Genomic DNA, 27456 nt, shown 5'->3' with positions numbered 1-27456 from the left:
ACATTAAAAGTACAATGAGATTTTCATAATTTTCAGAACTGGACCTTGCAAATTAGGCAATGACTTGATAAAGCGTGTGAATAAAGAAGACCTCCTTTACAGAATACAGATTTCTTAAACAAAAGAAGGCTTCTTTCTTTTTTCAGTTACTTAGGAAGTAAGCTTGTCTTCACTTTCCTTAATAATATTGGCTTTATGACTGTTAGAAAAATAATGAAATGAAAGGTTTTCTTCTGTTATATTTGGATGTGAATTTTCAAAATTATTTTTAATTTGTTATGCTGAAGATTTAAAACATATGACCATTCATTGGGTTGATACAGAAGGACTGTCACATTATCATCACATGAGAAGGCATGAAATTTATTTACTTTACATAGTCAACCTCTGCATAAAACAACTTGATACAAATATTCCTGAGACAATAGGTGGCATTATGTGGTACTGAGTATTTTCATTTTTTCTGGAGATATTAGAAAATACCATCATTGTTTGTCCATGACTAGTACTTCCAGTAAACAAAATGTTTTTTAAAAGAATGTAAGCAAATTGTAGAGCGTTTGCCAAGATATGAAATCTAGACACTTAGCTTCAGTCCAAAACATATTTTATCTGTTTTGAGAATAATTGTGTAGGTTGAAATATGCATATTTTAAAAGAAATGTAACCATCTGAACTTTACATTGTTCAAAAAAGTTGATTGTTTCAGCTGTCTGTAATACTAAATATTTCAAAATTTCTAGCTCTGGCCTTAAAGAGAAAAAAATGCCAACTATAAATGTTCTGATTTTCTTTAACTAGATTACTGTCTTCTTGCATTGTAAAATTAATTTTGGTTATAGGATTTTTGAGGTTTTCAAATTCTTGGTCCAAAGGACAAATTTTAAACTCCTTCTGTCTTAAGACTATATAAATAGTTTGATATTGCCTTTTCATTCTAACCACCCACTGAAGTATTTTTTAACTTAAAAATATGTTGTTCTTTCCCCTACTCAGTCTTGAAAAAGTATTTGTCTTATCAGCTAAATACTTTTACTCCTAGAAAACTGCTTCCCTTTTATTTTTTTCTGTTATAGCTTAACATGAAGCAGTATCTTTTTTCAGACAAATACTCCAGTATTAAAAACACAGGTTTGAAGCTTAGACATGTTTCAGAAGAAACAACAAAAATCCCACTATGCTTTTAACATTCTTAGTTTATTTAGAGCTAAAAAATAGAGATGTTAATTTTGGTAACACAAACACACATTAATGTACAACTGTAGTCCTCAGCTCTTTATACGAATTCAGTTGTCACTTATCCTGTATGTGGGTCATACCTTCTCCTCTTATTAATGTTAATGCTTGTGCTTTACACTGTTCATCACTGTTTGGGGCTATATTTCAACTGCTTACTTGAGATGTGTCTAGGATTTAAGGAAACACAAACTGGTTTATTACTTTTCAAAGCCTTTTAAATAATTTCTCCTATGATTTAATTTTTTTATACATTACTAAAAGTATGGTGCTTTTATCTTTTAAATAATCAGTTAAACTTTTTACACCATAGATTTTAACTCACTTAATAGCAATTATGTGTTTAAGAGGTGTAAATAACTTGCTATCAGACATTACAAATATCCAGGTGCTCTGTATGTGCTGATGACAACAAAATTGAAACGGAAGACTGTAATAATTCTGACTGGTTTTCTCTGCAGAAGATATTGATTATTTGTGTGTGGTGAGAGATTTGGAAAATTCAATTAAAGGAGTTGTGCAAAGGTTTCATAAATTTTCCTTCTACAGCGTGTACACAGACATTGTTGCGTATTAAATCAATGCAGCACTTCACAATATATTTTCTTTGAAACATAAAAATAAATAACATTTAAACAGTTCTGCTTACTACAGAAACAAATTTTATTTTCTGTGAAGCATTTAGTCATGTGCTATCACTGACTCATACACATTTGCCAGCTGTAACAAATTTTATAGACATTTTCTCCAGAGACATATCTCACATACTATGAATTTTTAAATGAGCAAATGGTGAAGAAGGGATGTCAGCAATATAAAAATTGATCAGTTAAAAGATAAAAGCATAAGTAAAGAGATTTGTATGGTAGTCTTAATAGGTTTTATTAAATAAAAATACTATAAAAAGACAGTAATGAACAGACTGAAGACTAACTGTTCTTGAGGTGGAGAAAAATTATTCTGGCACATTTAGTAGAAATTGGTTTTATGTCACCTGACAGATGAACATTTTTTTTTCCACTTTAACTCTTAGAGTAGTTAGAAAAGCTCCTTAAAGTGTTAGATAAATTCTCTAAGTGGTTTGTGTATTTTAAACACCTCTACATAATCATAAAGCAGATATTTATAGTGTTATATAATTAATTATATAGTTAAAAGCAGGACTTTGGCAATCAGTAAATAGTAGATGATTTTTTTCCTCTACCTCAGACTTCACATAGGAAGGAGTCTTCTTCCTTCACACTCTTTATACTATATGGTTTAGTCCTCTGAAATCTCTCCTTCAGGACTCCAGGCTTCTCTATGACCTCCCTTTCTACCTGGACTACACTTTCTTCCTTCTCTGTCTAGCAAACTCCTGCTCATTCCTTAAGGTCAGCCTTCAACATCACATTCTTTGAAACTCTCCCCAGATAACCTAGGTAAAAAAGAAATTGCTTCATCTTCTAGGCTTCTGCAGCACTTGTCTGAATGTTTATAAATGTACCATGCTGTAGTGTATTGTAATTGTCTGGTTACACAGCTCTCTCTGGACTTCTCTCCTTGGCAAACAGACAGTCTTATCTCTATACCGTAGTATTGAACCTGGATGGAAGCTCCACAATACATGTTCAGTGAATGAACAAAAATGAATGGCCACTCTAAGAATTTTTTTTAAGGAATTATCTAGATATTTTCAACTAGGTATAAATGGCTATTTCCTTACATACCTCATTCATTTAATATTTATTGCATGCCTACTAGGAGCCAGGCACTGTTCTAGCATTGTGGATACACTAATTAAGGAGACAGACATAGTCCTGCTCTCAGGATTATAGAATCTAGCATAAAAGATGAATAATTATAATAAAACATAACCACACATTATAATGAGTTTCTTGGTAGTTTTCATCCTAAATTCTTAAATGTGCATTCTGAAACAGAATCAGGCAAATCTGTAGGATGTTGAAACAAGAATTTATAGCCCCAAAGCTTTTATTTATAATGTAAAATAAAACTTTATGTTTAGGCTCTTTATTTTAATTTCATTTTGATTAAGCATTTATTCTGCATCATATACTATGACAACTTACTTTACACTGTTTTCTGGAAAAAAATATTCTTTCTTTCATATAGAATTATATGATTTTGACAGCTGTGAATTCCTTAAAACCATTTTAAACTTAGGTAGTTTCACCTTTATAATTAAGGTTACCCTTGTTATATTTCACTGTTTTTTCTTTCAGTTCAAAACATTTTAATTGTATTATCAAATTTGGTATTGTCTGTAAAGAAAATAGGAACATGAGCTTTGATGCATTAATTTAAATTATATTTAATCTATTCTTATAAATAATAGGAAGATAATCTGACAAGATCTATGAGTTAGAGGCCAACTGAAAGAGAACACTATTGAGCTTGCCAGGCTAGCTTTCAAAGAGGGCGTATTTTTAGTATAAAGAAGGCCCTTAATTGAGTAAAAACAGCTAACTTAACAGTGACAGGTAGGTTATAGTTTCTGTAGGGCACATCAGACTGAACAAGATACAAACAAGTCAGTGGATTTGGAAATGTGCTGAATTGATTAAGTGAATAATTGCATATTAATTCATTAATTAGTGTGCTAATTAATTGCCCACTACACAGGAGTAATCAGTGAATGTCAGGTTTCATAACTGGTCAAAGGTTTTAGATTCTATTACATATACAATATATATACAAAGACACACAATCATTCACTGTAAGGTTAAGTGTTTTATAAAATTTCTGACCCATATACTATGGGTTCTGACCCATAAACTATGGAAATCCATCACACTATTGGATGGTGATCATAAATACACAGTTCATACATAAATATTCACAGTTATACATTTGGCAGATGAATATACACATTTAATATAGGACAGTCTCATTAATGAATGATTTGGGGGAATCTTAAGAATACTAAGAATAGCTTTGTGTTCATGGATTCTAGTAAAGATCATCATATGTTAGGGGTGTTTTTCTGAGTCTTTTATTTGAGTAGTACTTTCAAAAGACTTGAAAGAATTAAGGTTAACCTACAGAGAAATAATGGTTGAATGTATTTGACTACCTTGTAAACATTTCCCTGGATTTTTTTTGAATTCTTATTTATTTCTGCTGCACTGGGTCTTCATTGCTGCGTCCAGGCTTTCTCTACTTGCAGCGAGTGGGGCCTGCTGTCTAGTTGTGCTGTGTGGGCTTCCCACTGTGGTGGCTTCTCCTTTTGGAACACGGGCTCTAGGTACACAGGCTCAGTAGTTGTGATGCATGGGCTTAGTTGCCCCACAGCATGTGGGATCTTTTTGGACCAGGGAGTGAGCCCATGTCCCCTGCATCGGCTTGTGGATTCTTAACCATTGGCCCACCAGGAAAGTCCTCCCTAGGTTCTTTTGATATTGTTTTCTCTCACCTTGGACTCTTTCTTCATGACCTCATCCATTCCTTGACTTTTGTTCTCACCTTTGTGTATATGGTTTCCAAATCTATTTTTCACCTTCCTCCTGAGCTATAAACAATCTCAGCTGCTATACATTATTCCCCAAATATACTGACTTCACCCTCCCCCCTCCCATGTTGTCCCTCATTGTACATTTTTAGGGATTACATTCATCCAGTGATAGAGCTGAAAACTACAATTCTGTCTCTCTTTTTGTCCCCACATCCAAACTGATATCAAGTTGTATCACTTCCCAGAACATTACTTCTCCTTTCCATGTACACTGCACTGGTTTATTCCTTCATTAGCTCTCATCCAGATTACTTGCATCCTCATTGTAACCTGCCTCTGTGCTCTTTGTTCTTGTTTCCCTACAGCCTGTCCTGCTACTGAACGAATTATGATTTCAAAAGTATCACTCCACCATATATGTCGTAAAATCCAAATTTATACCATTGTTTAGAATTCTCCCTGATCTGACCACAACTTACCTTTCTAATTTGTGTGTCTCAGTTACTCCAGATTATTTGCCATTCATTCCTGAAAACATTCCTTAGAACATCCCTTTCTTGTTTCCTTACTTTTGTTCTTGTCTCCTCCACTTGACATACCTTTTCCCCCCATCATCAAAATTTTACTAATCTTTCAGAACCTGCTTATGAGTTTCCTTACACTAGGCTTCCTTAGATCCTTCTCTTCCATGTTCTTCTTTTATGGATTTGTCACAGCTGCCCAACTGGTATAACTAAGAGAGGATATTAAACTTCCTGACCTTGTCCTATGCCCTAGAAACCTCTGATAGTCGTGATACCCCTAACACCACTGTGTGACCAAATTCCCTGTCTACACATCAGCTTCTGCCCTATTACACTTCAGTTATTATTCACCCTGACCGATTTTGTTCAGTGAGCATAAGCACCCCATATTAATTCACTCTCAAAGCCCTTAAAAAGTGAAGCCTTTATAAAACAATGTTAGAATAAGGGAGACAGCAACCCATAGGCCATAGACAGTATGAAGACCAGCAAAGTGTTAGTTGCTCAGTCATGTCTGATTGTTTGCAACCCAATGAACTGTAGCCCTCCAGGCCCCTCTGTCCATGGTATTCTCTAGACAAGAATACTTGAGTGGGTAGCCATTCCCTTCTCCAGGGGATCTTCGTGATCTAGGGATCGAACCCAGTCTCCTGCATTTGCAGGCAGATTCTTTACCATCTGAGCCACCAGGGAAGCCTCCGAGAAAGCATGATTTTGGCTAATGTTAACTAGGAATACTACAGGGGATGCTGAGATAAATCTTCTAGAAACAATGTAAATCACTTGGTTAGCAAAAGTGTGAGGCTTAGTATAAACAAAGCCCTTTGCATACTGCCCATCTAGTATTCAAACTGAGGATGTAAGGTTTATATACATGAAATGATAATCAAATAAAGCAAGCAAGTGATAACAAGTTCAGACTCGTCTTTCCAGGATTCTGGCCCGTAGCAAGTATAAAAAAGGATTATGAATCCATTGACGATCAAAGTATCAACTTGACTAGTGGAGGACTTAATAACCTCCAATATGGCAGGCCCTCTGGTAGAAGCTCGGAGTACTAATGTGGACTAAGGCAGAAGTGGAACCTTCTCTCTCCCATAGATGGAAGAAATGCTGCTGGATAAAAGTGCTCGGTCATGTCTGACTCTTTGTGACCCCATGGACTGTAGCCCACCAAGGTCCCTCTGTTCATGGGATTTTCCAGGCAAGAATACTGGAGTGGATTGCCATTTCCTTTTCCAGGGGATCTTCCAGACCCAAGGATCAAACCTGCTTCTCCTGCATTGCAGACAAATTCTTTACTGCTGAACCATCAGGGAAGCCCTCCCTCCCTTCCATATTGAATGCAAATCTTAAAATCTTTGTGCTCTCCTGACCTGAGGAGAAAGCTGGATCTTTAAATAGATCCATGTCCATGTGCCTCTATAACTGCAGACATGCCTTATATGCTTGGTTGCAGAAAAGAATGAATGGGCTGCTCTCCTTACAACATGAAATTAAGAAGAGCAAAGGGCCACTGGACTTGAGAGTAGACCGTGAAAGGGAAACTAAATAGTGGGGCACAAGAGTGCTGTGTAAGAATACTGACTGAATATGACTTGTAAAACGTGGTCTGCTATTCTGGACGTCAGTCAGTCAAATTTGTCACTTTTCCATGGGCTACTGGAAGCAGAAGAGTTGACAGAAGTTTCTTCCTCTTCAGACTGAGAAGTGTAAAAATTCTTCCCTACTCTAAGTAACAAATGAAGGGTAAGCAGTATGGAAATACACAAAATGGGCCACCTCGGGATGGAGTGATTAGGTCATTATTTAAGGGTTCATGATTTTAAAATCAGTTCTAGTTATTCCACTCTGCATAATCTCTAACAGAGGGCCCTCCAGGCCCTTGTAATGGAAGCTTTGTGTTTTAGTAGGAAGCTGGAATTTGAAAAATGGGTAATTTTGATGGGCTGTGTAAACATTCTAGGCAGAGAGAACACTGAACAGAAAAGGCAGAGAAGCAGAGCGACTGAACAGTAGATTCCAGACACATCATTGACAGTTATGATCACCAGGCTAGTAAGTTCAGACTTTATTCTTTAGGCAGAAATGAACCCATGAAGATTATTAAAGAAGTAACAATCTAAAATATGTTTTAGAAAGAATAAAATATAATTGCTGTGTGAAAGATGAATTCTGTCAAAATACTGCTCATGAACTGCATCACGGTATCTAAATTTCTTTCCATTTGTGTTCTGAGATCTTCATCTCTATAACAGTATGGCCGTGTAGAGATAACAGACATACTGCTGCTCCCTGCTCCTGTGCTATCATATGTATCACACTGATCAAACTGTTGATTTTTGCTGGACCCTGAATTTGGCTTCAGAATCTTTCTCGACACAGCTGTCTTGGCAACCATGATCAACTGATGACGATTCTTTGCAGGGCCTGGCATTGTAACAGAGAATGGGATTTGGATTAGATGTCCAGCACTAGTTCTACCACCTACGTAGCTGTGTAGCCTTAAACAAGGCACTCGGTTTCCCAAAACCTTAATTGTAAAATGGGACTGGTGATATTTACCTTGTGGGTTACATACAAGAATTAGCTTGAGGAATTCCCTGGAAGTCCAGTGGTTAGGACTCAGTGCTTTCACTGCCAGGGCCTAGGTTCAGTCCCTTGTCAGGGAACTAAGATCCTGCAAGCCATGCAGTGTGGCCAAAAATTTAAAAATTAAATAAAATAATTAGCTTAATTACTACCTTTCCCATTCGCTGTTGTTTAGTCACTAAGTTGTGTCTGACTTTTTTGCGACCCCATGGACTTTCCACCAGACTCCTCTGTCCATGGGATTTTCCAGGCAAGAATATTGTAGTGGGTTGCTATTTCCTTCTCCAGATCTTCCCAGCGTAGGGGTTGAACCTGCAACTTCTGCATTGCAGGTGGAATCTTTCCTACTGAGCCACTGGGGTGGCCCACCTTTCCCATAGTAATTATTTAATAAATGGCAGTCTTCGTTTCTTCTAGAGTATTAGCTTTAGTTCTGGTAACTGTATCAAAAACCTATAATAATATTAGGGGAGCACTGGAATGCTTAAAATCTTCTGTAGGTATTCTGACCAGACTCAAATGAGTTGGCAAACTATCTTCTTGTAGGACAGGAAGAATATATGTGGACCATCATGCTGCCACTGCTGCTAAGTCACTTCAGTCGTGTCCGACTCTGTGCGACCCCATAAACGGAAGCCCACCAGGCTCCCCGTCCCTGGGATTCTCCAGGCAAGAACACTGGAGTGGGTTAGGGGCTCACCATATATGACTTATTCATAGCTACCAGTATAAACAAGGAAGGGATATTTCAGGAAGTAAGGGGTCCACATGCCCTGTGGGGATACATGCCATCTGTTGCCATTGGGTGTTTTTTTTCAAAGGCTTCATCTCACAAGGATCCTAAAACCAGACAGACAAGAACTTCTATCACCACTAGGAGTCCCCAGAGGGACATACCCTGAATAGGAATGCCAGTAAAGATGGTCTCTTTTTGGGGGGGGCAGCTGTTGGAGGAAACACCTGCTGAAAGGCCCTGAAGGCTTACAGACAAAGGCATGTAAGACTTGGTGTTTTCATTAGGTCATGTTGGAGTTCTAGAACTCTCTCAGAAGTATCTCAAATCCATCTTCATAAAATGAAGTGTGCCATGTCAGAGTAGTCATAGTGGCAATTATTTGTGAAGGTGAATCTTGCTTTGAAGATTCAAAAATAAGCACATAAGATATTACCAATACCTAACTAAATTAGGTACCAAATTACATAGTAAATGGGTGTTTAAGTCATTTCTCAAGTCATGTATGAGATGCATGTTAATTTGGAAACTAATTCTTGATGATTTAATAATCACCTTTTATATCCCACAGGCGTTTAGAAGAAACACACTCACTATGAACACCAACTTCTGTATCTGCCTGATCATATTTAAAGGAACAGAAGAAATGTTTGTAATTAATCTGTGCAGTGAATACCAGATCATAGCATAGGCAGGTGCGTGTCTAGATAAAATTTCTTGAAGCTAATTTAAACTTTCTACACACACCAGTAGATAATCTCAACATAAATAATACATTTCTTCTTGACCCTTTAAAGTAAGCCAACATATAGAAGATCCTGACTTCCATTATGTATCTGGTACACTTCTGTATACTTTTATCATCTGTGGATAGACTTATAGTTTGTATGAAAATGGCACCTTTGGTAGAGCTCTATATCTTAAAACTCAGATTAAACCCAATAGTGAGTGGAAGTAGGTCCTGATTTTCCAACTTAAAGCTCTAGATTTGTACTAATTAGATTCTTTTAAAAGCTTTTAAAATTGTAAGTTTACTTTAGCTTCTACTTCATAGATGTTTTTATTCTAGTTATGCCTATGCTTGTAAAGAAAAAATATTTTCAAAGTTTTAAAATTCTTACATCTTTTATAAAATGCTGGAATGCATTTTTCAGTGCAGATATTTAAATGTGAGGTTGTTTTTAAACTGAACTACACAGAATCTCCTGAATATAAAGAAAAGACCTTATCTCATGGGACAACATGTGATTCCCTCCACATTTCGAAGCATCAGATTTTTAATTTTCTCCAGTGTTGTTTTGTATTATCTATTTGTCCTGTCACAAAATAAAGGGGAAGAGTGAATCACAGTGTTATAACTTGATAGCACTTTTTTTTTTCCATACTTATGCACCTTTCTTTGACCATTTCCATAGGGGGGAAAAATGCTGTTCCTTTGGTATTCACCCTAAGCCTTGGCAAAATCTGTATATTACCATATCATTTAATTCACTGTATCATGAAAATAAAAATACTATGTGAAAAATGTGAAACAAAATTTAACAAATTGAAGTTGAAACTAACTTTCCATTTAGAGAATTTCAGATTTGCCTCTTAAAATGAAAATGAATTATTTTTTAAAACTATTAATTGAAATAACTAAATAGTAACTCAATTTATAAAACTAATTGCCTTCACTAGTGATTTTATTGGGACAATCTAAATAAGGTTTTTAAGATAATCTGCTAAATATTAAGAATACTTTGTGATATAGTCCTTAAAATGAGAGTACCTTAAAATATACCAAAAAGGTTAATTTGTTTGTGTGTTCCAGCATTGAAAACTAACCTCAGAATGTAAAGCAAAACATATAAAGACACCTACATTAGTCAGGAAATGAAGGGTTAAGAAGTAAGATTGGTTTCATATGTAATTCAAGTTATGTAGCTATGTGCTTAATGCTATTAAATCAGTTACTGTATGTTTGACCTCTTGATATACCAAGCTTTTGCCTTTCAGAACAGCTGGGTCGGCTAAGAATCATTTCCCAGTTCTTTTCATTGTAGATCAGATGACTCTCGCTTTATCACCCTTGGAGGCCACATGAAGGACAAAGCAGAAAGATCCACACACAAAACTAATGTTTATATGGAGGCAGTGTGGGGGGAGGAAGGCAAAAGGTGGGGGATACACTTGGCCCTGATCTTCCAATGAACATAACAGAAGGACCAATTGAGACTTGAAACTGTTGTTTTACTCCAACCATTATTTAGTTACATCCTATCCATCTCTTACTCTCTTTGTATTGAACAGAGAGGCTCCTTTGGCTGCCTTGACTTTTGTAAATGTTTCACTCACTTAGTTGTGGTTTATCATTTGGACAGAATGCTACATTGGGGATTTTTCTCCCCTCCCTAAGGTTTCAAGGCAAAATGACTTCTGTTGCCTCATATTTGATACATGAACATACACTGTACTCTCTTCATTTTAAGAATCAAACCTAAGTTTATGGCAACAGAGAAAACTCCATTTTTCAGAAACAGCTTTTCCCTATAAAAGAACTTGAAAATAACTTTCCTAAGATCATTTTTTGACAGGGATATTAGTGAATAAAGGGAGGCATCTTTAATAATTTTTATATAAGTAAATGTCTTTATAAAAAAATATCCCTATTGTTTTTTTGGTACTTAATTGCTCAAAGTGGACTCTTCTTAAATTGGTTTCTAATAGATATGAGATACTTAAAATTGCTACAAATCTCCAGTAAGGCTACAGTGTAACTCCATATAACTAAATAGTCTAGAAATGTATTTTTATTTAGAATTTACCTGTAAGATAACCTTGAATATAAGTGTATTCTATTTTACTGTTTATATATACTTTCATTTTCAAATAATACTTGTTTCAACTATTTAGAAGTTAGAACTTTCTCATCGTTGATTTAAATCAACATCCTGTATTAAATGCAAGTATTCTATTACAAAAAATAAGACTACACCAGCCAGCCAAGATGCTGACATTTGGGCATGGTGATTATATATGGTGACCATGGACAGCGATGTTCCTGCTGATTCGGCAGCGATTCAAGGCTGCTTTTTCTGTGCTGACCTACCCTTTGAGTCTTTATGCACATTTGCTTTGAGAAAGAAATACTTCTTGATTTTTTGCTTTGTCTAAACCTACTTCCTTTACCGGACTTAAAAACCCATACCTTGTTGCATCAGCTGTCCATGTCTAGAACCAAATTGTCTTATGTGTGTATATGTGTTTGACTTGCATTGTTTTAAAATATACCACTTAGTTAATATGCTTTAATGGCTATCTTACTAAAGAAATATATTCATTAAAAACATAAGTTGGTAGGGAAGTGATTATTTTTTATTAGAGACTAAAGAAAACGTATCTTTACATGAGAAACTACGTGGTTATAAATTATTTTTACCAATTGAATACTATAGTAAAGATGTGCTTTTTCTAATATAGAGTCATACAGTATTAATAGGACTAAGTTAATACGAAGTATGATATGGATCAATGCTTATGGCATTGGTAACCTTGAACCATGTCATAACAAAGAAGAACAGGATGAACCCGTCCCTGGATAAGGCCATTTAAACAGAATGAACCTGAAAGTTTAGAGCCAATGATCATGAAAGACTTCATTCAAACCACTTAAATTCAGGAAAATTCTTTGTTTAATGGCATTCAAATAAATCAGAGTTCTTAGAAATAAATAAAAACACAGTTTAGTCTTTCTGCCTTTCTAAAAAAATTCAAGTTTACACATGGTAATAAGGCGTGTTCAAGCTTTAAACAGTTTAAATTGCCTTCTCACAGTAATTTAAAAGATTATCACAAATTTAATCCCTGAGATATAATTTCTAAATTATAATTCTAAAATATAAGAAAAACTAAATCTGAATACCAAAATTAGTGATTTCCTTCAAAAATAAGGGACTAAATTCTCCGATTAAGCTCACTGTATCTGCAGATTTTTTTCAAGACAACAAATTATAGAGTACATTTCTTAAGTAAACACTGATTAAGGACACGTTTCTCTTATTTTCCCACGTGAATAACTGAACATAATAAAACTATAATATGTCTTCGTCACTCAGTAGTTAGAAAATAAAAGCCTTCATTGCTTTGGTGCCATATAGATTTATTTTGGGTCGACAACAATAACTTTGCACCATTTCCTTTCCTATTTCCAGGATTCTCAAAATGCTTCTTTTATTCATACATAGCAGAAAGTCTACAAAGCCTTGCGGCACTGACATTTTCACATGTCTCTGGGGACACAGCTAGCTGATTTTCTTCTGGCTTCTTCCAGTTTTGGAATCCCACATGATTATAATAGTAAAGTATACCAAGAAGAATAGGAAATGTAAGCAGGATACAAAACACACCAACACAGCAAATAAGTCTGGTAGTTTCTGAGGAGGATCCAGTGTGACAGTCATCGTCGTCAGAAGGATCATAGTGATCACTGACGTAAGAAACTATAAGAAGGGGGGAAAAAAGTGTTACTGCACAGTATAAAAGGTAACAGTTGAATGTACTGGTAACACTGGTTTATAGTTGTAAATGAGCAGAACTGAAGGGGACAGCTGGGGGTTCAATCTCCTCTACTAATGGATCTCAACCTAGTTTGTATGTAAGAGTCATTTGGGGTTTAAAAAAAAAATCTCAACTCTCAGACCACATCCCAGGCCAATTAAATCAGAATCTCTGGGGAAGGCTCTACAAGTGATCCCATGTATAGCCAAAGCCTGAGAACCCCTTTAGATTTCATGTCACCCAAGCACTAAAAAAAAGGTACCTGGAATAGATAATATTGCTAGTCAGGGTTAAATTCACGGCATGCTCCAAGGGTCTATGGGATATACAATTCTAAGTTAATCCAAGAATTCATCTATGAAGTTTTCCACAGCAAATGAAATATTACATTTCATATTCACTGAATACTTTCGAGCTAGTTCTATAGTAGAGCATCGTGGAACACATGAAAGAAAATGTCCTCTGGCCTCAAAGAGCTTCCAATTTAGGGGACTACATGAACTAGTTAAATAAAATCACAAAGTCACATCTTATTAAATGCCAAAATGAGTAGTAGACATAACTGCATTTATTGTAATTGTGCACCAGTTTCCTTGTTCAGACCATACCACAGAACTTTCTGCAATGTTCTAAATGTGTATTCCCAAAAAGTAGCTGCTAACCGTATATAGCTACTGAGCATTTGAAACGTACCTGCTGTGAATGAGGAGCTGAATTTTTAATTTAACCACATGTGTCTAGTGTCTACTGTATTGAACAATATAGCTATAGACTGAGACAAGGACACAGAAGCTGCTTAAGTAAATGTAGAAAACAAGAAGTGAGAAACAGAAGTCAGTGACTTTCATGATGAAAGTGGGACATAATGGAACTCTGAAAGATTCTTTAATGGCTGGATTATGACAGAACTGATGGGACCTGAAAAAAACTATAATGCAGTGATCATTCTAGACAGAAGCCCAAAAGACTAAAAGAGTAACCTATCACTTGCTGTGTCTACTCTCCCATTCATTAGTGAACCCACACCAATTAGGCTTTCACTCCATTCTCCAATGAAACTGCCTTGGTAAAGATCTATAATGACCTCCACTAAACTAAACCCAGTAGTCAGTTCTTATTACCTTAATGGATCTCTCAGCAGCATTCAAAATAACACATCACTGGTACCTTGAAACCCTTCCTTCACTTGACTTCCATGACATCATTCTCTCCTGGTTTCCTCCCACATCACTAGTTAATCTTTCTCAGAACTTTGCTGGTTCCTTCTCAATCTATAATCACACCTTTGGTGAGCTCACTCATTCAGGGACATGACTTTAATTACTATCTATATACTGAAGACTCAAATCACTGTGTCCAACTTGGACCTCTCTCCCCTAAACTCTAGGCTCATATATTCAAGTTTTCCTTAAAATCTCTACTTGGGTATCTAAGAAGTACCTAAAACTATACATAAACTATCCTCAGTAAGATTAACATTTGACTTCGCATTAGGAAATATGGAGGCCACAAGACAATGGGATGGATGATGTTCAGAGAGCAAAAATACCCTTCAAAAATGAAGGCGAAATAAACAAAGTCAATAGATTTGAAAATACTGACATAATATATTAGATATACTTGAAATACATTAGAATTGGAATAGAAAAATGGGAAGTAGTCAAGGAAATCCCCAACGATTTGTAAACTGAACAACAGATGCCTAAATAATTCATGAACCAAAGAAAAAAATTGATTACAAAAAATGGACTATATTTTTAACTAAATTAAAAAACATTTCAAAGTTTACGGAATATTGCTTTAAAATGGGGGTTTTACATGGGTTTGAATAACTATATAAAAATGGAAGAAGGGTCTCAAATCAACAACCTCTAACTTGAACTTTAAGAAACCAAAGAGCAAACCCAAACATGGAAAAGGGTATAATAAAATTAGAACCAAAATCAATGACATAGAAAACAAACAATAGAGAAGATCAATAACCAAAAGTAGGCTGTGTAAAAATATTTATAAATGAAACCACCAAACATTAGCTAGACTGACCATGGGCAAAAGAGAAGGTACAAATTCCCCAAGTTGGGAATGAAAAAGTAATATCACTCCTTACTGTATATAAAAATAAAAAAGGATGGTATGGGAATATAATAAATAAATAAACAACTGTTTGCCAACAAATTAGATAACAGATGAAGTGGACAAATTCTTAGACATACTACTGAAATTATGTCAAGAAATACAGAAAGTCTCAATAGACCTATTAACAAGAGATTGAATTAATCATATTTTTTAATTGAAGTATAGTTGATGTACAATATTATGTTAGTTTCAGGTGTACAGCAAAGTGATTCCGTTATATATATTTTTTCAGATTCTTTTCCATTATAGGTTATTAAAAGATACTGAAAGTTGTTCCCTGTGCTATACAGTGAAAAACCCTTGTTGCTTACCTATTTTATGTAGTTTGTTAATCCCATACTCCTATTTTATCCCTCCCTCCTGAATCAGTCATCTTTAAGATCCCATGAAGAAAAGATCCAAGAACGGATGGCTTCACTGGTGAATTAAACCCAATGTTTCTAGAAGAATTAATACCAGTCTTTCACAGCTCTTCCAGAAAGTAGAAAAAGAACCTCCTAACTCATTCCATGAGGCAACCTTAAGCTTGATTCCAAAATGATACAGATACCACAAAAAAGAAAACTACAGACCAATATCCCTTATGAATACAAAGTGCAAAAGTCTTCTACAAAATACTGACAAACCCAAGAAAGTGACATATAAAAGATTATACACCATGATCAAGTAGAATTTATCCCAAGAATGCAAGGATAGTTCAATATATAAAAATCAGTCAATGTAATATACCATATTGATAAAGGAGAAAAAAACACATGATAATATCATTAGACACAGGAAAAGCACTGGACAAAATCCAATACCTTTTAATGATTAAAAAAAAATTCAAACTAGGAATAGAAGAGAACTTTCTAACCAAATAAAGGCCATATATAAAAACCCCACAACTACCATCATAGTTAACGTTAAAGGACTGGATGACTTCCCCCTAAAATCTGGAAGAAAACAAGATGTCCACACTTGTCACATGTGTTCAGCAAACTGTACTGGAGCTGACCAGCCAGGTAATTAGGCAAGGAAAAGAAAGAAAAGGCATCTAGATTTAAAGAGAAGACATAAAACTATCATAATTTACAGATGACATGATCTTGTATATAGAAAATCATAAGGAATTCACTAAAAACTTAACACTAGTTCAATATTTTAAAAATCAGTTGTATTTTTATGCAGTACCAATGAACATTATGAAAACAAAATTAAGAAAACAATACCACTTACAAAAGCATCATAAAGAATAAAATACAAATGAATTTAACAAAAAAAAAGTGCAAAACCTGCACACTGAAAACTTCAGGCACTATTGAAGGATGTTAAAGAATAAATAAACGGAAATACATCCTATGTTCACAGGTTTGGAAGACTAAATCGTGCTAAGATGGTAATGCTCCACAAATTTAAATACGCACTTAAAGCAATCCCTATAAAAATCTCAGCTGGGGTTTTAGAGAAATTAATGAGCTGATCCTAAAAAGAATATGGAAATACAACGGATTTAGACCAGCTAAAATGATCCTGAAAATGAACAAAATTGGAGGACTCACATTTTCAGTTTTGAAAACTTAACTACAAAACCACAGTAATCAAAACAGTGTGGAAACAGCATAAAGATAATACAGATCAGTGAAACAGAATTGAGAGTCCAGAAATAAACCATTACATTTAAGATCTGTTGATTTCCTACAAGGGTGCCAATACAATTAGTGCTGGAACAACCGAATAAAGTTGGCCTTCGACCTCACACCATACACAAAAATTAATTCAAAATGAATCAATGTCCTAAAGATAACTAAAATTATAAAACACTTCAAGAAAACATCAATCTTCATGACCTTTGGTTATACACAGTTTCTGAAGTATGACATCAAAAGCACAAACAACAAAAGAAACTGCTATTAGGCTTAATAAAAATGAAAACTCTTATGCTACAAACAATACCATCAAGAAAGTCAAAAAGCAACCCACAGAATGGGAGAAAATATTTGCAATTTAGTAAGAGACCTGCATTAAGAATGTATAGAGAACTCAAAAATACAGAAACAACCGAATTAAAACTGGGCAATGTATGGGAATTCCCTGGTGGAATTCCATGCTTTCACTGCCAACAGCCTGGGTTCAATCCCTTGTCAGGAAGCGAAGATCCCACAAGCCACTCAATGCAGCCAAAAAAAGGGAAAGGATTTGAATAGGCATTTCTCCAAAGAAATTATTTTTTAAAATACTCAACATTATTAGTCACTAGGGAAATGGAAAAAGTACAATGAGATACCACTTCACATCCATTTGGTGTGGCTATAATAAAAGATAATAACCAGTGCTGTCAAGGATGTGGAGAAACTGGAACACTCATAAACTGCTGGTGGGAATGCAGAATCATGCAGCCCTCTGAAAGATAGCTGGGCAGTTTCTCAAAATGTTAACACAGAATTACCACTCCTAGGTATATACTTGAAGGAAATGGAAACACATGTGTACCAGTAAACTTAGACACAAATCTTCACAGCAGCATTATTCATAATAGCCAAAAAGTGGAAGCAACCTAATGAGCCTCTACTGAAGACTAGATAGATAAAATGTGGTATATCCATATAATGAAATTGGCAGTAAAAAGGAAGGAAGTATTGATACACGCTGCTGCTGCTGCTAAGTAGCTTCAGTTGTGTCCGACTCCGTGTGACCCCATAGATGGCTACAACACAGGTAAAAATCAAAAACACACTAAGTGAAAGAAACCAGTCACCAAAGACCACATTTTGTATGATTCCATGTTACAGAATATATGTCCCCACAAAATTCATATGTTGAAGCCCTAAGCCCCAATGTGACTGCATTTGGAGATGAGCCGAAATTAAGATTAAATAAATCATATGGGTAGGGCCTTAACCTTATAGGCCTGATGGCATTATAAGAAGAGGAAAAGACACCAAAGAATTCTCTGTCTACACAGATACACACACCAAGAGGCCACATGCGGAGACAGCAAGGTTACCTACAAACCGGGAAAAGAGAAACCAAAAGAAACCAATGCTGATGTCACACTAATTTTGGCCTTCCAGCCTTGTGAAAAAATAAGTTTCTGTTGTTTAAGCTACCTTGTGTGGTGTTCTATTATAGGAGCCCTAAGGGACTAATACATTCCATTTATATGAAATGTCCAGATAGGCAAATCTATAGAGACTGAAAGTAGATCAGTGGATGTCCAAGGCTGGATCTGGGGTGAGGGTGGAATGGAGAATGACTGCTACAGGGCACAGGGTTTCTTTTTGGGGTGATGGAAAACTAAAATTAGGTAGTGTGAGGATTGTAAAACTCTGTGTGTACATATTTAAAACACAAGTTGCATGATTTAAGTGGGTAGATTTTATGAGTGAATTTATGGGAATTATATCTCAAAAATGCTAGGAAGAAAAACAACTTACCAAGTGTTGTATAATTCTGGGAAGAAATGTAAAACATGTAAAATATTTCCTAACAGAAGTGGAAAAACATTTCAGTTGCAATTCTTCTTCAGAAGTCTTTTCAAATATTGAAAAGGAAGTTGCAGAAGCTATAAAAAATGCCATCACTGTCACAACTGAAGGCATTAGGAGTTCATCTTTTAATAGAAGAGGTAGCATACTATATAGGAAAAACAAAAGAGAATTGTCAATTCAAACCACAATCACTTTGTAAAAAAGTTTTAAATGAGTTTATAAGTACTATACTGAACATATTATATTGGAAATTGGTTTGACTCACCTAAATGTTGACACAAGTAAAAACCAAGTAGACATAAAAGGAATTTCGCTTAAAACTAAGCAGACTGGTCTAAAATAACAGAGAAAAATATTTTAGAGAATATAATTTCAATGCTTATATGTAAAAATGTGAACACATTTTATCTGATTTTTGACATAGCTAAAAAAACACAAAAATCACAAAACACAGCCAGCAAGGTCTCCACAGGGACTACTGATTTCATTTTTTAAAATAACTATCAATCCAAACTAAGTGAATCTAGACAGAGAGACGGTATCAGCTTGTCATAATAATTGGAAAACTGCTTCTTCCAGTATCATTAATGAAACTTTTTTTTCTCTGTCATACAAACAGTAGCTTAAAGAAAGGATAAACAACTGAACATTCAGAGAATCAAGCTTTTCCATATATTCCATCCAAGTTGGTAAATATGAATACCCTACTTGGTATGAAAGTTTTCAAACTTTTTTATGCTCTTCCGTGTGACCTAATACTCAGCTAAGTTAAAAGCTAAGACAGGATCATCATTGGCCACTGAATAGAGGCCAACAGAAGCAAAGAAAAATGATAAAGGGTTGATGATGGTAGAATAAAAGGAAAAAATGAGTAGGACAAGGCTACATGGAAAGAGAAACAGTATAGGAAGAGGAAGATAACACCAAAGATGGACCAACTGGCTTTATTAAAGAGCTGATTAAGGTCACGGGTCCAACATCTGTGACCTCCTGAGCACCAATCACCCCCGGTCGTTATTACCTTCTGGATTCAACTGTGGCTGTGTTCATGAAGAAGAGGGCTAGTCAGAAGACCTAAGTCCGAGCCTCATTCCTGACACTTACTTATGACCTTGAACAAATGATTAGTTTAACCTTTTTCTTATGTATATATGGAAATAATAACTTGGATTGCTGAGTAGTTGAACTCTTCCAAGTATTATCTAGTGTTTATTTTTCAGTAAAAAAAAATAACTTTACTAGTGATAGTAGTTGTTGAATTATATTTTGTTGTTGTTGTTATTTTTATTAGGGGTCTCCTTATTTTAAAAGGTTTTTGTATTCTCATTTCTTAAAAAGGATGACTTCTCATGGCAACCAGCGTATGAGATGTGAAGCCTGGGATTATAACTGACTGAAAACTACTGCACTAAAAGAAAATACTACAGGACTTTGATTGCTTGATGCTTTTAAAATCAGTATGTATTTCTGTTAATTACAAGCATTTAGAAAATGACTCAATAAACATTATTTTCTCTTTCTGGGTCAGAATCCTTTGCTATTTAATCACTTGATATTCATTTATTGAAAATGTATTATGTAAAGTGTTAGTCACTCAGTCGTGTCTAACTCTTTGTGACCGCGTGGACTGTGGCCTGCCAGGCTCCTCTGTCCATGGAATTCTCCAAGCAAGAATACTGGAGTGGATAGTCATTCCCTTCTACAGGGGATTTTCCCAACCCAGGATTGAACCCAGGTCTCCTGCATTGCAGGCAGATTCTTTACCATCTAAGCCACGGAGAGAAGGGGACAACAGAGAATGAGATGGTTGGATGGCACAACCAAATCAATGGACATGAGTCTAAGCAAACTCCAGGAGATAGTGAAGGACAGGGAAGCCTGGCGTGCTGCAGTCCATGGAGTCACAAAGAGCTGGACACAACTTAGCAAATGAACAACAACGCTTATGTCAAAGTGTTGCTCTGAAAGGGATGCAGTGAGAAGACAGAACTCAGCGCTTAGCTTCAAGGCACTTAATATTTGTAACTAAGCAGCAAAATCCTCAACATCCTCAACCTCTTCTTTCACTACCTTCTTCAAAACAAATTCTGGTTCTCTCCCCCCGAGGAAGAAAATGCTGCCCCTCTGCCTTCTCAGTTGTGCCTGTTTTATTGTTCCTGTTTCCCCAACCTTCAAACAGTTTGGCCCAGAGGAGAGAAAGAACCTCCTTGATCTTCTTCATGACTTCCATACCAGCTCTCCCTTCTCCCTGCCCTAACAAGCTCCAGCTTTGAATCTCTTGTCGTCAGGCTTTATTCCCTATTATTCCTCATCTTTGTTATCATCCACCAGCCTCAAGAATCACTTCCCTCATTACTCAATAATTTCAACTCTTTACACACTATCTACAAAAAAAATACATGATTTTCAAGTGTCCAGCAGTCATTTAATATTTCCCTAGTCTGTTCCTACTCTGTGTCTCTTTAGAAAAATAGTTCACACTTTCTCCTCTCTCCTCATATTCCCAACATTTCCAACCTATTCTGACCTAATGACTTTGCCTTCCATTTCAATAAGAAATGTGAAGCAATGAAAAGAGAACTTTCACAGACATCACCATCACATTTGCTCTCTTCCTTAGCATCTGTACTGATAACAGCATGCTCTTTTATTAAGATGAACCACGCATGCACCTGTCCATAGCCAATCCTTCCATTTACGCTCTAGATACCACTCCAGCTCCCTCTTTGAAGGACACTGCTCCTGCAACTCTTATCTCTCCTGTATCACTGCTGCTGCTGCTGCTACATCGCCTCAGTCATGTCTGACTCTGTGCGACCCCATAGAGGGCAGCCCACTAGGCTCCTCTGTCCCTGGGATTCTCCAGGCAAGAACACTGGAGTGGGTTGCCATTTCCTTCTCCAATGCGTGAAAGTGAAAAGTGAAAGTGAAGTCGCTCAGTCGTGCCCGACTCTTTCCCTTTCTACTGACCATCTTCTGGCATTCTCTCTTCTATCTTAAATAACAAACCTCTTTGTCCCCAACTTCTCTGCCAGTTTTTGCAGAATTTCTTTGCTCCCCTTTTCAGCAAAACTCATTTAAAGAACTGCCAACCTGTCCCACACCATATACAAAAATTAACTCAAAATGGATCAAATACCTAAATGTAATTCTTAGAAGAAATAGGATAAATATTACCTTGGATTTGGCAATGGTCTGTAAGATACATCATCAAAAGCAAACACAATGAAGGAAAAGATAAATTGGATCTCATCAGAATTAAAAATGTTCATGAAAGAACATTATCAAGAAGGGGAAAATTCAAAGAATGGAAAAAAATATCTGCTTATCATATATGTGATAAAGATTTAATATCCAGAATATACAGAGAACTTCCAAAACTCAACAAGAAAAAGATAAACAACCACTTTAAAGCTGGGCAAAGGATTTAAATAACAGGCATTCTCTGAAGAAGATATACATATTGCCTGACAAGGACATAAAAAAGATGCTCAACATCACTAGTCATTAAGAAATGCAAATCAGAAGCACAGTGATATACCATTCCCTACCTACTAGGATGGCAAAAATAAAAACAGACAATAACAAATGCTGACAAGGTTGCAGAGAAATCAGAACCCTCATACATTACTGCTGCTGCTGCTGCTAAGTTGCTTCAGTCGTGTCTGACTCTGTGCGACCCCCATAGACAGCAGCCAACCAGGCTCCCCCGTCCTTGGGATTCTCCAGGCAAGAACACTGGAGTGGGTTGCCATTTCCTTCTCCAATGCATGAAAGTGAAAAGTGAAAGTGAAGTCGCTCAGTCATGTCTGACTTTTAGCGACCCCATGGACTGCAGCCTACCAGGCTCCTCTGTCCATGGGATTTTCCAGGCAAGAGTACTGGAGTGGGGTGCCATCGCCTTCTCCCATACATTACTGGTGTGATGTAAAATGGTATAACTTCTGTGGAAATTAATCTTGGTGATTCCTCAGTAAGTTTACAGAATTGCTATGAGACCCAGAAATTCCACTCCTAGGTATAAACCCAAGAGAACTGAAAATACATGTGTATAAGTGGCACTATTCCCAATAGCCAAAAGGTGAAAACAACTCAAAATGTCCATCAACTGATGCACGGACAAACAAAATGTATATTCATCCATGCAGTATTATTCAGGCACAAAAATGGAGGAAGGCCTAATACATGGTACAACAGGGATGAACTCTGAAAATACTATGCTAAGTGAAAGGTTGTCTGAGAAAATGCCACGTGTTTTATGACTGCGTTTATATGAAATACCCAAAATAGGCAAATTCACAGAGAAAGCAGATCAGTGGTTACAAGCATTAAGGGAAGGGGAGAATGGGGAATGACTGCTTAATGTGTACAAGATTTCCTTTTTGGAGAGATGAAAATATTCTGTGAGTAGACAGTGGTGATGGTTACACAACACTGTGAATGTACTAATGGTGTATTTTACCATATGTATGTAACTGTCCTGGTGGCTCAGAGGGTAAAGAATCTGCCTGCAATGCAGGAGACAGGGATTCAATCCCTGGGTCAGGAAGATCCCCTGGAGAAGGGAATGGCAACCCACTGCAGTATTCTTGCCTGGAGAATTCCATGGACAGAGGAGCCTGGTGGGCTATAATCCATGGGATCACAAAGAGTTGGGCATGACTGAGTGACTAACACTTTGACTTTCTTTTCACTTTCATGTATCTTTAAAAAAAGATCTATACTTGTCTTCAATTCTTCTCTTCTTGTTATGTCTTAAACCCACTCTAATCAGGCTTTTCCCCGCATCACTCTATCAACACTAGCCGTTTCAAAGTCACCAGTGACTTCCACTTCAGTACAACAGTCTATTCCTAACCCTTGTTTTATTTGACCTATTCACAGCCTCTGATGCAACTGATTACCTCATTCTATTGTTCCCTGAATATATCAGGCATACTCCCATCTTAGGGCTTCGGCACTGGCTGTCTAGGATGTTACTCACCCAGATAACCATTGGGCTAACCCTCATCTCATCCAGTCCACTCAAATATCTCAACAAGGTCTACCTCAACATCCTCATAAAACTGCAACCTGCACTTGCTCCTTTACCCCACCTCCAATAACTCTCAACTTCTCTTAATCTCTTTTATGTATCCTTTATGGCTTTTATTACCTTCTAACACTTTAATTTCTTATTTTTATTTAATTATTAGTGTCTGTCCTTGAGAATCAAACCTAAGAAAGTAGCAATTCTGTTATGTTTTGTTCACAGATATATCCCAAGTGCACAGAACGGTACCTGGTAAATAGTAGGACCTCAATAAATATTTATTGAATGAAATATTCATTTAATGATAGATTAGCTGGAACCAGATCGAGAAGAACTTTTAATGTTAACTTTAAAATATTTGATCAAAATTAAAGTCACTTACTGTTATAAATAATCAAAATACAGTTGTAGAGTCTGAACTCCCAGAAATTCAGGGACCACAAGCTAACCTGAATGGTCAGATTACAGGTCATCGATCAAAGACATTTCTACAGAGTAGAAATGCTGGGGGAAATTATACATGTTTGAAAGCAGCACCTCTCCATAATTTCATCCCCTGGCACTTGGGATTTGTGTAGGGTCAGCCGAGGCTTACACAACAGGGCTCAGATCTAACTCAAGTTTAGACTCTGGGGGGTGAAATTATTCTGCCCTCTCAGTCTACAATTGTACAAGACTATTTTGTTCAGAGGAAAGAGGCCTGCCCCATAGGCCGGCTTACTCTAAAGCTCTGCACTGAGGTTTTAGTCCAAAGCCCCACCTAATAAAAGCAATACTTCTTTCCAGTAGTCATTGGTCATTTCATACATGTATCTTTCACAGGAGCCTAGCAAACAGGGTGCGGTGGGACTGAGCTAGGACAGGATTCAAGTATTCCACGGTGTTCTGGGTATTATTTTAATAGTGGGAAAATACACCCGCAACTTCCACCCAATTTCTATGAAATCTGAAAAAAAATTAATGCTCCTAGATTTACAGACTACCAGTAGAGTCTAAACAAAAGTCTTGACAGAAGAACTAGAAAGGAGGCAACATATAAAAAAACCCCTAAAGAGCTTAACAGAGAGAACCAGGCTATTGAATAGTAACGGAAATGAATGAAATGAAAAAGGCAAAGAGGACAAACAGGCTTCAGCCAGAGTACAGCCATCTTTAGAAGACCATTTTTATTAGCAAGTTCAAAATGAAAAAACAGGAAGAAATACTAAGTATGTCAGAAATGATTCTATAAAATTTTACCAGTTTAAAGAAGTAAAATTGTAACAGGTCATCATTCTAAAAAAATGTGATTTTATGATATAATTTTATGCAACTGTGTTAATTTGTATAGTTTTGATTTGCACTTAGATGATTATATGTAAGTATTAGATTCATGTATATATCATAATAATAAATAAAACACATACTTGAAACCGTTTTACTTACAGTGATACCAAAAGAATGGACTTTTCATGCACTTGGAAAGAAAATAAAAAGAATGATAGTGCACAGCTAACCTTTAAGGAAAAAGGACAGAAAATCAGATACAAAAACTTACAATAGCAATTTAGTATAAGTCAGATTAAAATCATTTCAAGTAACATTTTAAAGTTTAATATAGCTTCTAGCTAAAAGGAAAATTATATACAAGTGTAAGAGGCATAATTTTATTCAAATTATCAAAATATTTTGAAAATTAACTACTGTAATACTTAACCATCTAAAACAAGTTCACTGAGTCTTAGTTATTAATAAACAAAACTACTAAGTACTTCAGACACAATAATCATACCTTCATCCTCCCTTAGAATCTCTGACAATTTAAAAAGTATGAAGTCAAGAAGGTCAAAATTTGAAAGTGACAAAATAAATCTATTTGAGTGTTTTTAAAACAGGCACTTCAGTAAAATATATTCAATGTTTTATAAAGTAATCATTTGCTATCTGGGGTTTTAAATTAAAACTTAACTCTATCTTCAGGAGTTTATATTCTGCATATTAGACATCTCTCTATATACACCCAATCCAGTTGCTCAAGCAAAAAACCTGGCTCACTATCTTGTACATGCTTCACATCCAATCCATCAGCAAATGCTACCTACACCATCTCCTAATACACTACTCACCCCACTTCTTCCCATTCCACCCGGCTGATAGTGGCAGAGGTGGTCTTAGCCACCCCCATCTCCCTCCTGGACCACTACAATGACCTCCTAAGTGGTAATGCTCTCGTCCCCTATAATCCATTCTCCATGTAGCCACAATATCAGATCATGTAATTTCCCTGGTTAATATCTTCCAATAGCTTCCCATTACACTTAGAATTAAAATCTACACTTCTACATAATCTGGGTCCTGCCTTCCTCTTCCAATCTATTTTTTAATGTCTCCCTCACTCATTTCACATCAGTTATTTCACACTTGTCCCTTTAACGTCTCGAACTTGCCTTAAGGAAAAAAAATTTACTTTTTATCAAGTCAGAGCCCAGATTGTCTTGTAATTGGTTACTTCTGACCAGTCATTCAGTTCAAGGCTCAAATGTCACTTCCCTAGAGAAGCCTTTTATTCAACCTAAAGTAGTGCTACCCTAACCAAACCCCACCAGCCCTCTTTTCACATAAACCTACTTTCTTCATAGTCTTCATTATGCCCAGATATTTTCCTATTAACTGATTCATTTTATTTACTGTCCTTGTGCCAACTAGCATGAGTGTCCCCAGTTAAGAAAGCAGGGATAATCAGCTGTCACTCATTGGCATGCCAGCACCGAGGAGAGGACCCGGCATGCTACAGGGCACTTAAAAAATACGTCCTGAAAATAATAGGTAAAAATCACTTGGCCACTACAGATTTATTAGTATTCGTACTACCAATTACCTCAGTTATAGACCTATATTAAGAAATAATTCAATCTAGACTGAAAGGAAAACACTTTAAAATTATAATGGGAAATGTTTTTAAAGCTAGTCAGGAAGAATTTAAAACATCAACAAAAGTAACTCACTACATTTTTTTAATTTTTTAAACACAATGGTTGGTATTAAAACACAATAAACAAAATTAGAAAATTAAGAGAAAGAAAATGTTTTTTTTTCTGCTTTTAATCCTAAAAGTAATCATCTCTAATATTGCTACAGTTATCAACACTCTGAAATCTCATTTCAGCACCTTTGAAATATAGTTATTTAGCATGGAATAACAATTTTACATAAGCTTGCAAATATTTCAAGTTAGGCCTACTGAAGACATCAGAATATTACTAACCACATCCCTCCTATTCTAAACATCCAACAGAGTATTAACTATGGATGAATTACTGTGCTCAGAGTTCATTCACAGAAACAAACAACAGAAATCATCAATAAGAAGGTAATTAAAAAAAAAAAAGGAACATGAAACTATGCTTTTTGCACTGTGGAACTGATAAGCACTTCTGAAATTCCTGACTGATATCTCTGCTCTGGCTTGCTTTTAGAATGCAATGTAAATAAGTGGCAGTCCCAGAATTGAAACCCTAATTTCTAAAATGTTGTCCCTTTAGAGAATCCCCTGGCAGTTCAGTGGCTAAGACTCCACACTTTCACAGCCAAGGGTACAGGTTTGCTGTCTGGTTGGGGAACTAAGATCCTGCAAACCACGTGGCATGGCCAAAAATTAGAAAAATAAAAAATAAAACGTTGTCCCTTTAGAAGTCCACTAGGACTATTTTCATAAACTAAATTTTCTTGATATTTTAAAAAGATAGTCTTTAAATGTCATT

The 27456-nt window shown here is 36.0% G+C and overlaps 2 protein-coding genes across 35 annotated transcripts in view; one reads left to right on the top strand and one right to left on the bottom strand.

Moving 5' to 3' along the window:
• ITGB3BP (integrin subunit beta 3 binding protein) overlaps nt 1-20214 on the top strand; it is a 106857-nt gene extending 86643 nt beyond the window's left edge. For 7 of the 30 annotated variants that reach the window (XR_015160180.1, XR_015160176.1, XR_015160190.1 and 4 more), the window contains 2 exons: nt 9111-9234; nt 20023-20214. Coding sequence is in view for 9 of the 30 variants with exons in the window: in XM_086390338.1 (XP_086246464.1) it covers nt 8353-8435 (83 nt within the window). In the remaining 21 variants the exon portion in view is untranslated. Of the gene's footprint in view, nt 1-36; nt 1772-8352; nt 8476-9110; nt 9889-20022 lie in introns of those variants that run through there. The other 23 variants (XR_015160179.1, XR_015160189.1, XR_015160184.1 and 20 more) reach the window with 5 other exon arrangements.
• Nucleotides 12196-27456, bottom strand: part of ALG6 (ALG6 alpha-1,3-glucosyltransferase) — a 56543-nt gene continuing 41282 nt past the window's right edge. For 4 of the 5 annotated variants that reach the window (XM_086390335.1, XM_086390333.1, XM_086390334.1 and 1 more), the window contains 4 exons: nt 25142-25212; nt 18950-19018; nt 18631-18829; nt 12196-13020 (listed from right to left, as the gene is read on the bottom strand). In XM_086390335.1, coding sequence (XP_086246461.1) covers nt 12823-13020; nt 18631-18829; nt 18950-19018; nt 25142-25212 — 537 coding nt within the window. In that variant the 3' untranslated portion in view covers nt 12196-12822. The remainder of the gene's footprint in view (nt 13021-18630; nt 18830-18949; nt 19019-25141; nt 25213-27456) is intronic. The other variant, XM_086390336.1, reaches the window with a different exon arrangement.

Source organism: Bos grunniens, chromosome 3, assembly GCF_055505025.1.
Source record: "Bos grunniens cultivar Pamir isolate PY7600 chromosome 3, Bosgru_T2T1.0, whole genome shotgun sequence".
In the NCBI taxonomy this organism is placed as follows: domain Eukaryota; kingdom Metazoa; phylum Chordata; class Mammalia; order Artiodactyla; family Bovidae; genus Bos; species Bos grunniens.
Note: the sequence above shows the minus strand (reverse complement) of the source record. Positions and strands in the feature narration are given on the sequence as shown.